The 12368-nt window shown below is 47.7% G+C and overlaps 2 protein-coding genes and 1 long non-coding RNA gene across 6 annotated transcripts in view; 1 reads left to right on the top strand and 2 right to left on the bottom strand.

The window, feature by feature from the left end:
* Window positions 1–7690, top strand: part of LOC309361395 (uncharacterized protein) — a 149729-nt gene extending 142039 nt beyond the window's left edge. For all 3 annotated transcript variants that reach the window (XM_081896272.1, XM_081896271.1, XM_081896273.1), the window contains 4 exons: window positions 1779–1885; window positions 3142–3222; window positions 4907–5095; window positions 6199–7690. In XM_081896272.1, coding sequence (XP_081752398.1) covers window positions 1779–1885; window positions 3142–3222; window positions 4907–5095; window positions 6199–6348 — 527 coding nt within the window. In that variant the 3' untranslated portion in view covers window positions 6349–7690. The remainder of the gene's footprint in view (window positions 1–1778; window positions 1886–3141; window positions 3223–4906; window positions 5096–6198) is intronic.
* LOC309361563 overlaps window positions 1–12368 on the bottom strand; it is a 255050-nt gene that overhangs the window by 1192 nt on the left and 241490 nt on the right. The gene's annotated exons all lie outside the window — the stretch shown is intronic.
* SLC31A2 (solute carrier family 31 member 2) overlaps window positions 1–12368 on the bottom strand; it is a 766698-nt gene that overhangs the window by 637713 nt on the left and 116617 nt on the right. The window lies entirely within an intron of this gene.

Genomic DNA, 12368 nt, shown 5'->3' with positions numbered 1-12368 from the left:
CAAGGATCTCAAGGTGGTGTACATGGTTATCCTCCTCCCTATTTCATCCTCCCGACCCTGTGAGGTAGGTGAGGCTAAGAGACTGTGACTGGCCCAAGGTCACCCAGTGGGCTTCATAGCTGAGTGGAGATTCGAACCCTGCTCTCCCAAATCCTAGTCTTAACATTCTAACCATTGCACCACACTGGGTCTTAATTTAAGAAGGATATTGACAAGCTGGAACGCATGCAACCAAGATGATCAAAGGTCTGGAAACGGTTGAGAGTGTTGGTTGTGTTTAGAGGAGACTGAGAGGAGTTATGACAGCCATCTTCAAATATATAAACGATTGTCACATGGAGGATGGCGCAAGCTTGGAGGTGGTGGACTCTCCTTCCTTGGAGGTTTTTAAGTAGAGGTTGGATCTGTCACATATTATCTAGTTGAGATTTTTCATTGCAGGGAGTTGGACTTCCAGCTCTGTAATTTTATGGTTCTGTGAATCTAACCCACCTACACTGGCAAGAAACCCACCCGCAAAGCTTGTCCATGAGGAAGTTGTTATTTCCACCAGAATTGCCTGCAAATGGCTTGACATCCAGGGCATTTGGAGTGTGTGTGTGTGTGTGTGTGTGTGTGTGTGTGTGTGTGTGTGTGTAGAATGGCAACAGTATCCATTGAGAGCAACAAAATGTGACTAGTGGATAAGTTTGTATCCAGAAATCCCCACAAACATTTTCACTTGACTCTAGCTAGAGCAAGGGTCAGCAAACTACAGCCTGGGGGCTGGATGCGGCCCACCAGGCTCATAAATCCAGCCCGCGGACCCTGCCACCCGCTTGGTCAGTCCCTGATGCCTCGCTGCGGGGGGACTGACTTCCACGACGCCGGCACAGCTTCGGATTGGCTCCAGGAAGTTCCTGCAGCCAATCTGAAGCCTCGCCACCCGCGTGCTGATGTAAACCTGGCACGGCCATGGACAAAGAGGTGGGCGTGTCTGGGTCACGCTATGGGCTGCTGGTGGTGGCGGGCTCGGTGACCATGCTGGAGCAGCTGGGGGGCGAACTGTGTGCCGCCTGCCCAGCGCTCCACATGTGCAGCCTGCCCACTGACCTGGCCTTGGATGAAAGGCTGCAGTGCGTGGTGCACACCGCCTGGGAGCTCTGCAGGGATGGGCCGATGGAGCGGCTGCTGCTTGTCAACAATGCTGGTGAGCAGGTGGTGCCAAGTCACACTCCTGAGCGCATGCAGAGTGCTTTCCTCCTTCAGGTCTGGAGGCAGCTGCAGGACCAGCTTGTAGGGTATTTCTATTTTTCAAAATATAGTCCGGTGCCCCACAAGGTCTGAGGGACGGTGGACCAGCCCCCTAATGAAGATAAATGCTAGAGCTAAGAAGTCCTGATCTGGAAGCGCTTTAAAACTTGGGTTTTATTCTTTTTACAGTTGCTTTGCTTCGCTGTTTGGTTGTTTGCTCTTTAGAAAACAAATCAAATAAAAATAAAAATAAATAAATATTACCATTTCCTTGTAATGCAACTTTCCTAATAGCCTTGGATTACCAGAAATTCTATGCAGGCAAGTGTTCAGGCTCCTTTGCCAATCAGCATGGTTCTCAATGCTGACTCTGCTCTGTACCCTCCTCCACAGGCCTGTTTGGTAGGAGGCCCATTTGTTTTATCAGCCTGCTAAGATCCTTTCCACCTGCCTCTCTATGCTGGCTGGGGAGACGGGGGCTTGAACGCATGATGCTGCTTAGTCTCTTAGCAGGCTAGTTATAAAGGAAATTTGTTTCATTTCAGGGCATTACTACATAGACCCCAACCAAGGCAGCCCGCAAGACTCTTTGGTGGCATTTTGCAACTTCACGGCTGGGGGAGAGACTTGTATTTCTCCTGTTCAAAACCAGGTAAGAATTCGAAGGTTTCTGAGCAGGGCAAAAGCTCAGTCATGCACCCAGCACCACTGCTATTGTTACTATTATTATTATTATTAAATGTATGATTCAATGTATGATTCTCCTTTTACATGCATGCAATAAAAACAGCTAACATATTATCCTTTTGCTTATTATTATTTCAATTATTAACCCACCCTTCACTGTAACATCCCAGGGCAGGTTCAAGCCATTAAAAAATACAATATTGCAAGCAGTTGATAACAGGTTAAAGTCACTGATTACATCATCGTTATTACTAATAAACATATTGATCACCTTTTACATGCATCTCAAGGTGGTTTACAAACATACCATAAAACAGCTTAAAATTGTTGTTGTTGTTGTTATCATCATCATCTCAGTTGGTAAAAGGATAATGATGATAACGCCAGGGTTGCAGGTTGGACTAGATGATCATCAGGATCCCTTCCAATTCTAAAATGCTATGATCATATGTGCCATTGTAATTAATTGCAAAGTGCTTCTTAGTGTTGTGTGTGTGTTTAAAGAATAATATCAAAATACTCTTCCCTGCAGATCAGATGATCCTTAGGATCCCTTCCAACTCTACATTTCTGTGATTCTATTATTACAATTTCTTACCAAACCTTCACCATAAAGTCCTAGGGCAGGTTGCAGCAATTTAAAAATACAATATCAAAAGCAGTTTCAAACAAACTAGCATCACAAGAATAGGGTGCGTCCATACTTTGGCCACCTCATGAGAAGAGAAGACTCCCTGGAAAAGACCCTGATAATGGGAAAGATGGAGGGCACAAGGAGAAGGGGACTACAGAGGATGAGATGGTTGGACAGTGTTCTCGAAGCTACCAACATGAGTTTGACCAAACTGTGGGAGGCAGTGAAAGACAGGAGTGCCTGGCGTGCTATGGTCCATGGCAGACATGACTAAATGGCTAAACAACACACACACACAAATATAATGTCAAAGGCTAGGATAAAGAGATGCATGTTCAGCTCATTATGGAAACTGCATAATGAAGGTGCCTGGCATCACAATGAAAAGACCTTCAATTATTTCCAGATAATGCAAACAGTGGAGTGGGACTGCCTGTCGTATCTCAACAGGGATGCTGTTCCCACAAATCAGGGGCAGCCACCCTGAAAGCCTTGCTCTGAGTTACTACTCTGTGCCCAACAGCAGTTTCTAATCACTATAAAAATCTGTGATCTTTGATGAACTCTGTGTGTTTTTAAACCATTAGGTCCCCATCAAAGCCTGGTTGAGGGCATATGCTTTGGAAAACACCTTCCAATGGTTCCGTTCCCTGCCTGGTGGTTTCATGGTAAGCTTCTCTGTAAGCAACACTGAAGTTTCCGTCACAAAATTTTCCCTCCGGAAAGCTCATCAGCATTTTGGTACAAATGTCTCGTAACAGGCACATTTCTGGCTGCAGTTTTGGCTAATACACACTCCTATGCAATAAATTTTCCTCTGATTGTAAAACATTTTCATGCACACCGTTCTCTAATATGTGCATTTTTTTTCTACATGATGTTTGCTCAGAGAACTGCATTGCAAAATTCAGAGAAGCAAAAATTTCAAAGGATAGCTGTATTTTGGTTTGTGTATTCATTCTAGAACTGTGAATTAGGTACTGTAGTTCCAATGCAAACAAAACCAAGCGCCTTCTCCATCCCTAATTAGTCATCATAACTTGGTACCTAACTTGCCTATTAATACATGCAATCCTCTGCATCAGGTGTGGGAAACCTTTGGCCCTGCAGACAGTGCTGAAGTACAACTCCCATCAGCCTCAGCAGGAATGGGCAATGACCAGCAATTATGGGAGCTGTACTTCAACAAAGAGGGTGGGGTGGGGCTTGCCTAAGTGACCTGGTGAATTTGAACTTATTGAGCAGAAAGGAGTTTTAGCCTTTCCCCTGACATCCTAGTGTTCCAAATCCCTCTATCTGCATTTTAAAATGCAGTCCTAAATGGCAGGAGCACCAAAGCAGGTAGAAAGAAATGATGTGTTTGGTTGGAATCCTTCGCTCCTGACATTCTAGCTTTCTACATGAGGTGTGATGATATCCCCCCACCCCTCAACACACACATAGGCGCCGACTCCATGGGGCCTGAGGGGGCCCGAGCCCCCTCAAAAATTCGTTTGGGGGGGCTCTGCCCCCCCAATAATTTAAGAAAATTATTACTTCGTGTAAAGTCTGGCGGGCCAGCGCTGTGGCCGCGGCGACATCAAAAGGACTGGAGCTTGTCGGCCAGCTCATTGGTGGCCATCGCGAACGAGAGGCGAGCAGCAGACGAGCTGATCCGGCCCGAGCGCGCCTCCTCCCGCTCGCTCGCCCACCGCCGGCTCCGCCCCGACCCGCTGACTGAGCGCGCTGCGGCGCGGATGGGCGGCCACCGGACGATGCCGGCGCAGGAGACGCCCAGACAGGCTGGTACGGCAGCAGCAGCAGCAGGAGGAGGGGGTTTCTGCTAAGAGTCTCAGTGGGAGGAGGGGACGCCTGACTCGGAAGCAGGCCCCCCCCGCCCACGCGCATCTGCCGAATCCGAGCTGTCCCTACCCCGCGCCGCGCCTCCATGGCTCTCTGTACAAGGCTGGGAAGCCAGCCTCGCCGAGTCTCTCCCAGGAGAAGCGCGCAGACGACGGCAGCACCAAGAATTCCTGATCGCCGTGGGAGAGGGTGGGCGCGCGCACCTAGCAGCAAAGGGAGCAGACGCCAGTTCCTTTTGCAGCAGCTGCAGATCGACTTCCACGTGGGGTCTCAGCTTGCTCCTTTTCTTAACCCTCCGCCAGTCTCCTGACTCCACCGCTCCCGTCCCACTCTGAACCCCCTTTTTGCGTGCGGACCCCCCCAATTTCACGCGGAGACCCCCCCCATGGCCCCCCCAATATTTTTTATAAGTCGGCGCCCCTGAACACACACACAAGATAGTGTTCAGCCCTGCAAGCTTGACCAGCTTTGGCCAACTCTTAACCCTCTGTCCTCTCTTGGTTGCTGCAGCTGGAGTACCAGGATACGACCACTGTCCAGCTCCGTTTCCTGAAGCTTCATAGCAGCCTGGCCACCCAGAAGGTGTCGTATTCCTGCAGACCTCATCCAGATGGGGGCAAGCTGCAGCTGGAAAAAGAAATCAAGTTCCTTACCGACTCCCAAGAGCAGAGTTATATGGCTGTCCTTGAAGGATGCAAAGTAAGTGGAAGGAAATGCATGACTGACATAGGAAGCTGCCTGAGTCAAACCAATATTGTCTACACTGACTGGCAGCAGCTCTCCAGGGTTTCAATCAAGGAATCTCTCCCAGGCATGCCTTGAGATGCCAAGGGTTGAACCTGGGACCTTCTGCATGCAAGATAGTTGCCCTACCACTGAGCTACACCCAGTGTAGTGTAGTGGTTAAGAGCGGTAGTCTCATAATCTGGTGAACTGGGTTCGATTCCCCGCTCCTCCACATGCAGCTGCTGGGTGACCTTGGGCCAGTCACACTTCTTTGAAGTCTCTCAGCCCCACTCACCTCACAGAGTGTTTGTTGTGGGGGAGGAAGGGAAAGGAGAATGTTAGCCGCTTTGAGACTCCTTAAAGGGAGTGAAAGGCGGGATATCAAATCCAAACTCCTCCTCTTCTTCTTCTTCCCTACAATTTTAATGCAGTGGAACAAGGGTGAAAAACACCATCTATATGTCTACCCTAAAGTATGAGGAATTCCCCTCATGCATAAGGGGAAAGTCAATAAAGAGGGCACTAGGAGGGTCCTTTACTTGGTCAAACAGAAAAGCGGCTGCTTGAGAGAACCTACAGAAGTGGAGTCCACAGGCCTATAAATTAGATGGAGGCATCCCCTCTCCTTAGCTTTATGCATGCATAAAAATGAGGCCACCTTCTCAGAGGAAAAGCATGCCTGCATTATCTGAGCTGGGTGCCAGATTCATCAAGAAGAACAGGGTGCCTGCTCTCTATCAGACTCACTCAAGGCTGGGCTTGGCCTACATAAACATTCTTAACAAATTCCTAATATGATTGAGTAAGCTGGTTCTTCTAACAATATCCTTAATGCAGTCTGAGTAAGGGGAATTGGCTGATTCCCCTTACAGTGGCCATGCCCAGCTGTCAAAGTTATCTTGCAACAGGTAGGGCAGATACAGATCTGACCTGCCAGCATGATGGGGAATTATTCACACACATTTCTCAGCCTATCTTCAAAACAATATAGTCTAGCAAGTTGCATGTGTGAAGGTTTTGTGTTGCAAAATGAAAGATTTGGCTCTTGCCTAATAATTCTGCCTTGCATATTTCAGCTGGACAATGAATCTTCTATCATTGACACCATCTTCCATTTCTCCACGGAGGACCTTACCCTTTTGCCTGTGCGTGACCTAGCTGTGTTTCATAATGGGGACGTCTCTCATCAGTTCGGGTTCACGGTTGGGCCTGTTTGCTTCAGCTAAGATTGACTTTGAACAAATGAATGCATCTTTCCTCTTGTGGAAGTAAAACTTCAGAGAAAAGAGAGAAAATCTTGTACAGAACAATGTGGCCCTTAAAAGCTACTGTTCCTATTTATGAGTTCTTTGTCTAAAGTTGCATTCCTTCTGAAGGATATTGTTTTACAACTCATTTCTGTATGTAGAAAGGTGTTAATTTAAGTCCCAGTGGAGGTGTTACTGAGTTACCTTGAGCATAGCTGTCAACTTTTCCCTTTTCTTGCGAGGAATCCTATTCGGAATAAGGGAATTTCCCTTTAAAAAAGGGGAAAGTTGACAGCTATGACCTTGAGGGAGGCTGCGTACTCTTTTTTATGGTCTTTATATTTAACAATCACAGAATCCTGGTGCAATTTCTTTCCTCCAGTGTGCAGTGATGGGGAAAAATTGAACCTGTTGATTTTCAACCTGGTCTGTACCTATTAAAATTGTTGTGCCTTTAGAAACATATTAACCCTTAATTACATTTGTAAAATTCAGCCAGTAAATTAATGCAGCTTAGTGGAGCTAAATGCAATCAGCATTAGTCCTATTCTGAAGTGCTGAATTGCACAAATAACCTGTGGTCCCTTTCATGGGGTCAGTCCAAGGTGACTTTGCTGTTGTTTTGTATACCCTGTGTCCCTCTGTTCCCATGAATCTGCAGTGTTCTATTCTGAGAGGCATAACACTTAGCATGTTAAATTAGAGGGGAGGAACTTGATCCAACCCACGGGCCAGTTCCATATATCTCCCATAGCCTGAAGGCCAACTCTGATGGGAATGGGGTAGACCTTCACACCGGTCATTCACAGTAATGTCAGCTGACCTGTTTTCCTTTGCCCTCAGTGTTTGAATTCAGTACAGTAGGTTAGTTTCTACATGCACTCGCACACTCCTCTCTATCTCCCATCCAGACAAGCAAGAGGCATTATCAGAGTTCAAGGACACATTTCAGACAGGCAACAAAGACCCAATGAGGGTACCAAACAGAGCTGTGAGGGGCATGGCCTAGGGAGATGCCTGAGGGCCAGATAGAGAGGTCTAGAGGGCCACATTTGTCCCCTGTGCGTAAGGTTCCCTGGCCTAGGGAAAGGCCTGGTGGGCCGCATCAGACCATCTGGAGGTTTGCCTTTCTTTGTTTAAAACAACTTGAAAAGTGCAGGATTCCAGAACTTGGTTTGGGGTTTTATTTTATTTCAAGGACTGCAAAACCTGAAGCATGTTTTCCTCTCTGTGTGAAAAGACACAATTGCAAAAACTGGTCCACCACTGCCTCATTTTGTCCTTGTAAAGCAAAAGCATTCCAGTGTTTCTCCCCACTCATTTTGGACTATGTGCTACTGTGCATTATGAACATCAACAGGCAAATGCAGGAGATCAATCAATTAAGATGCACATCACAAAGGGGATGTATCCAGGGGCTTAGCTAGCTGCTCCAGCACCCAGAGCAGCAGGGGCAGGGCAAGCTGCCCAGGGGGGCGCTGTGGCAAGCTGCCCATGTAGTCCACCTAGCAGACACAAGCCGCACGCTGCTGTTTTGAGCAGTGCAGAGCGCCAAGCCACTGTGTCACTCCCAGGAGAGACGTGTGGCTCGGGCGCACTGCAGGCCAGGCCCTACGGTAAGTGCCACCCCCCGCGGTGTGCCATTTTGTCATCCCCCTCAAGGATGACACCCGGGGTGGGCTGCACCCCATGCACCCCCCTTCCTATACCACTGGATGCATCGCAAAACAAAACGAAGAGAATGAACTAAATTTGCACTTGCTGATATATGTGGATAGGTGCCAATTTAGGAATAATGACTATAATTTAAACAGAGATGCAATATATATTGATCAGTTTTATTACAATCGAGGGGCATTCAAATTTTGTTAAATAAACAGGTAGATTTGGGTTTTTGGAACAAGAGAATGCCTTCAAATAAAGAACTGTCTTCCATAAACAAGGAAGGTCCTTTTTTTCGGGTCCTATGCCCACCCTGTTTTAATACAAATTCCAGAGGAATCTGGAACACGAATGATGCAAAATGCCTCATGTTCCACAAGATACCAAAAAAGTTTGTTCATTTTGTCAGTAACTTAATTTGTAGCCACTAGAGAGCATCCCAGAGTCACTGAAGCTCCTTTTTAAGAAGAGGGAAATTATGTTTGAAGAGGAGAAGCTGCAGAGAAGGAGGAGTCATTCGGATTGGATTTGTACTGCTTCCTATCAAAATGCTTGTTTTCATGGGTTTTTAATAAACGGGTTTCTAGCTGGGGGGAAATAACATTTTCTCTCTCCCTCGTCCCCGATCCTCATAACAATGCTTCCAAATAGAAACTAAGTTGGAAATGTTTAATTTTTCTTGGGTAGAAATGGACAGTTGTTTTCTTTTATGTTCAAAAATAGCCTTGCTAGGAAAAGGGCTAAATTGCTAAATTTGATGAGCTTTCTAAGAGGAGCAATGACTCATGGCAGTCCTAAACCTCAGATAAGAGAGCCCTTTGAGATAAGAAGGAAGGCATTTATTGTCAGGGGAGGGGGGTTATGACTTTGGTCTTGAAGATACTAGCTGACAATGAGAGAGGGGAGGAAGAGAAGTAGAGAACCTTTGGTCTTACAGATGTTGCCATTGGCCATGTTTGCTAGGCTGGTGGGGAGTAGATTTGGTGCATTCTCTTCACTGCTGTGCTGAAAGCCTTTATCCCTTTGAAGAGTTGGTGTGATGTGCTAGTTATTTATGTGCCATCATTGTCTCTTGGCCTAACCTACTTCATAGCGTTGTTGTGACAACAAAGGGAAGGGATAAAGAAACCATATATGCCACTCTGATATCCTGGGAGGGAGGACGCAACATAAATCCAAGAGAAAGGCTTTGCAGAGGAAGTCTTGCAAGATGCTCTGGTTTGATCCTGCAGTTCTCACCCTGCAAACCACCCAAATGGTCCCAACCTTGCCTCTCACCTCTTGCAAAGGGCATCCCAGTCCTAGTTCATTTTGGGGGCAGAGTTGCTTTCCTCTCAAAACGGATTGGAAGATTTCAGTCTAGCAGCCAGGCTACACACCTTTTCACCAAAATCTTGCCTAGACTCCCCAAGGGGTGCTTCTTAATTGACTGTAGCCTCACACCACCACTTCTCCTAGCCCAGGACACAAAGAAAGAGCACAGCAACCCCTCCAGTAACAGTTACACAGATTATAACGTGTTTTTCAATCCAGAAGTGGCTGGGAAGCATGTTTCAACAGGAGGAGGACGCCTCCCAGCCAAGGGCTGGCAGAATCTCTGAGAATGTTTCCCTGTTGTGTTTGCCAAGGAAAGCAGTGGTAAAACAGAGGAAATGGGATACCTTGTGCATACTGCAGGCACACTGCAGGCTGCAGAATCTTGCTCTCTCTTACCTAGGCAGCTCAGGCAGGGGAAAACACTGCATTTACAAACTCTTGAAGATCATACCCAGGAATGGTTTTCGCAGTTTCTCTCCTCCTTGGCTCCTTGGCTACAATCTCAGTCCACATCAAAGGTGGGTGGTGTAAGGGAGGCAGACTGCTTTCTCTGCATGCCCCCCCCCATCTAGAACAGGGATGGGGAGCCTGTAGGCCTCCCTATGTTATCACAGAATTGTGAAGTTGGAAGTGACCCTGAGGGTCACCTAGTCCAACTCCCTGAACTCACAACTAGTCCAACCCCCTGAACTTAAGAGTCTCATGCTCTACCAACTGGACCTAGGCCATCCTGGCTCAGACTGATGGGAGTTGGAAGTCCAAGGACATCTGGAGAACCACAGCTTGGAGAGGAGGTGCAGGATTTCACCTTGCCCCCTCTCTCTCTCCTGTCACTTGGCAGTGGCACCTTCAGCTTGGTCAGTGAACTGGGACAGAAGAGAAGGTCTGGGAGCCTGGAAGGGAATGAGTGCAGGTGTAGGAATCTCCTCTGGCATAGATTGAAATATCAGGTGGGGGAAAGGGGAGGACGGTCTTAAGGATCACTTCTTATTTGAGGTGAGTATTACAGTCTCCTAAGATCCAAAAAGGGCACCTGCATATGGGTGTTTTTTTTCTGCAGGTATGTTCTACATGCCTCCGATGCAGTGATAGTGTGTTAGTAGTGGGCTGTCCCCACAGCATTCTGCTTTATTAGTTGTTCTGAGATGCTTCCACAAGGATGCTTGCCATGTTATTGCCAGCTGGGTGGTGTGCTCTTCCACTCTTCCAATAAATGAATCCAACAAAGCTGAATGTTGGAAAATTCAGGACAGATTAAAGAGAGTCCTTCACCCAGAATATAGCTGAACTATGGAACTCTGTCCCACAGAAGGTAGTGATGGCCACCAATTTAGATGGCTTTAAAAAGAGGATGAAATGGGACGCAGGTGGCGCTGTGGGTTAAAGCCTCAGCGCCTAGGACTTGCCGATTGAAAGGTCGGCGGTTCGAATCCCTGCGGCGGGGTGCGCTCCCGCTGCTCGGTCCCAGCGCCTGCCAACCTAGCAGTTCGAAAGCACCTCCGGGTGCAAGTAGATAAATAGGGACCGCTTACCAGCGGGAAGGTAAACGGCGTTTCCGTGTGCGGCTCTGGCTCGCCAGAGCAGCGATGTCACGCTGGCCACGTGACCCGGAAGTGTCTCCGGACAGCGCTGGCCCCTGGCCTCTTGAGTGAGATGGGCGCACAACCCCAGAGTCTGTCAAGACTGGCCCGTACGGGCAGGGGTACCTTTACCTTTACCTAAAAAGAGGATGAGACAAATCCATGGAGGACAGGACTATCAATGGCCACTGGCCGCAATGGCCATGTTCTCCCTCCACTGTCAGAGACGTTATGCCACTGAATACCAGCTTTTGGGAATCGCAAGTAAGGGGACTGCTGTTTCCTTCCTGCCCGGGCTTCCTATAGACATCTGGCTGACCACCGGAGGAAGAACAGGATGCTGGACTAGATGGGGCATTGGCCTAATCCAGCTGGCTCTTCTTATGTTCTTAAAAGTGGGACAAAATGCCCCAATGTAATGTGTGGTATGAAATGTGAAAGATTTCAACATGAAGCGACGGGACATACACAGACTGGAAACAATGCAGAATGCTCAACACTGAAATGTTTGCAGGTGCAAGCTGTTGAAAGTGGAATTGCCAGAACTGTCCTGAAGCCAGCATTGGCATAGTGTCCAGAGTATTGGACCAGGACCAGGACCTCGGAGACCAGGGTTTTAATCCGTACTCAGCCATGAAGTTCATGGGGTAACCAGGGGCCCACCACTCCCTCTCAGCACATCCTATCACGCATGGTTGTTGGAATTAAATGGGGAGGAGGAGAACCATGCATACTGCTTTGAGCTCCTTGGAGAAAAAGGTGAGATAGAACAAAAATAAACCAATAGAGATAGAACAACAAACCAATAAATCACAAGCACAAATAATCACAATTGCACAATAAAAAGGACATCTGGCAGAGTCCAGAGTCTAAGCAATGCTGCTGATTATTAGCACCAGATACACCTCCCTGACTGTTCTCTGCAAACCTTTATGGTTTGGGGAAAGAGAGAAATTCCAATCTTTAGGACGGGTGCTTGCCCAGGTTTACAGACCGGGCTGTGTGTCTACCAGAGAAGGGAGGAGAGTGTCCTGGTAGATTTGCTCAGGATTTCTGTTCAACTCATTTTCAGTTTTAAAGCCGGCCAGGAAGTCTCAAACTATGTACCTCTGTTTGCACAGGTCTGCTCAGCCTATGCTCTGGTGCCCAATTTAAATGGGAATCTTTAAGAAACGGCTTTGGGGTGGGAGGAAAGAAAGAAGCCAGCACACGAGAGCATTGCCCCCCCCCTCACTTTTTCCTGCAAAGCCAACACCTCGCTTCAGTTTTTCCACTTCTGCATTCATTTGGCACCTACCCACTAGGCCAACAGGAGGAGGGCTCAGACAGGAGACGCCTCAGCCATGTTCCTTTTGCAAAGTAGGTGCTGGAAGAGGTGTGTTTACGCAAAGAGAGGGAGGGAGGGAGGGAGAGCACAGGCCATGGGCCAATAACTCTCCA

The sequence above is a fragment of the Podarcis melisellensis genome, assembly GCF_964234715.1.
Source record: "Podarcis melisellensis genome assembly, chromosome: Z".
NCBI lineage: Eukaryota > Metazoa > Chordata > Lepidosauria > Squamata > Lacertidae > Podarcis > Podarcis melisellensis.
The sequence above is the reverse complement of the archived record's forward strand: the minus strand, read 5'-3'. Positions and strand labels throughout refer to the sequence as shown.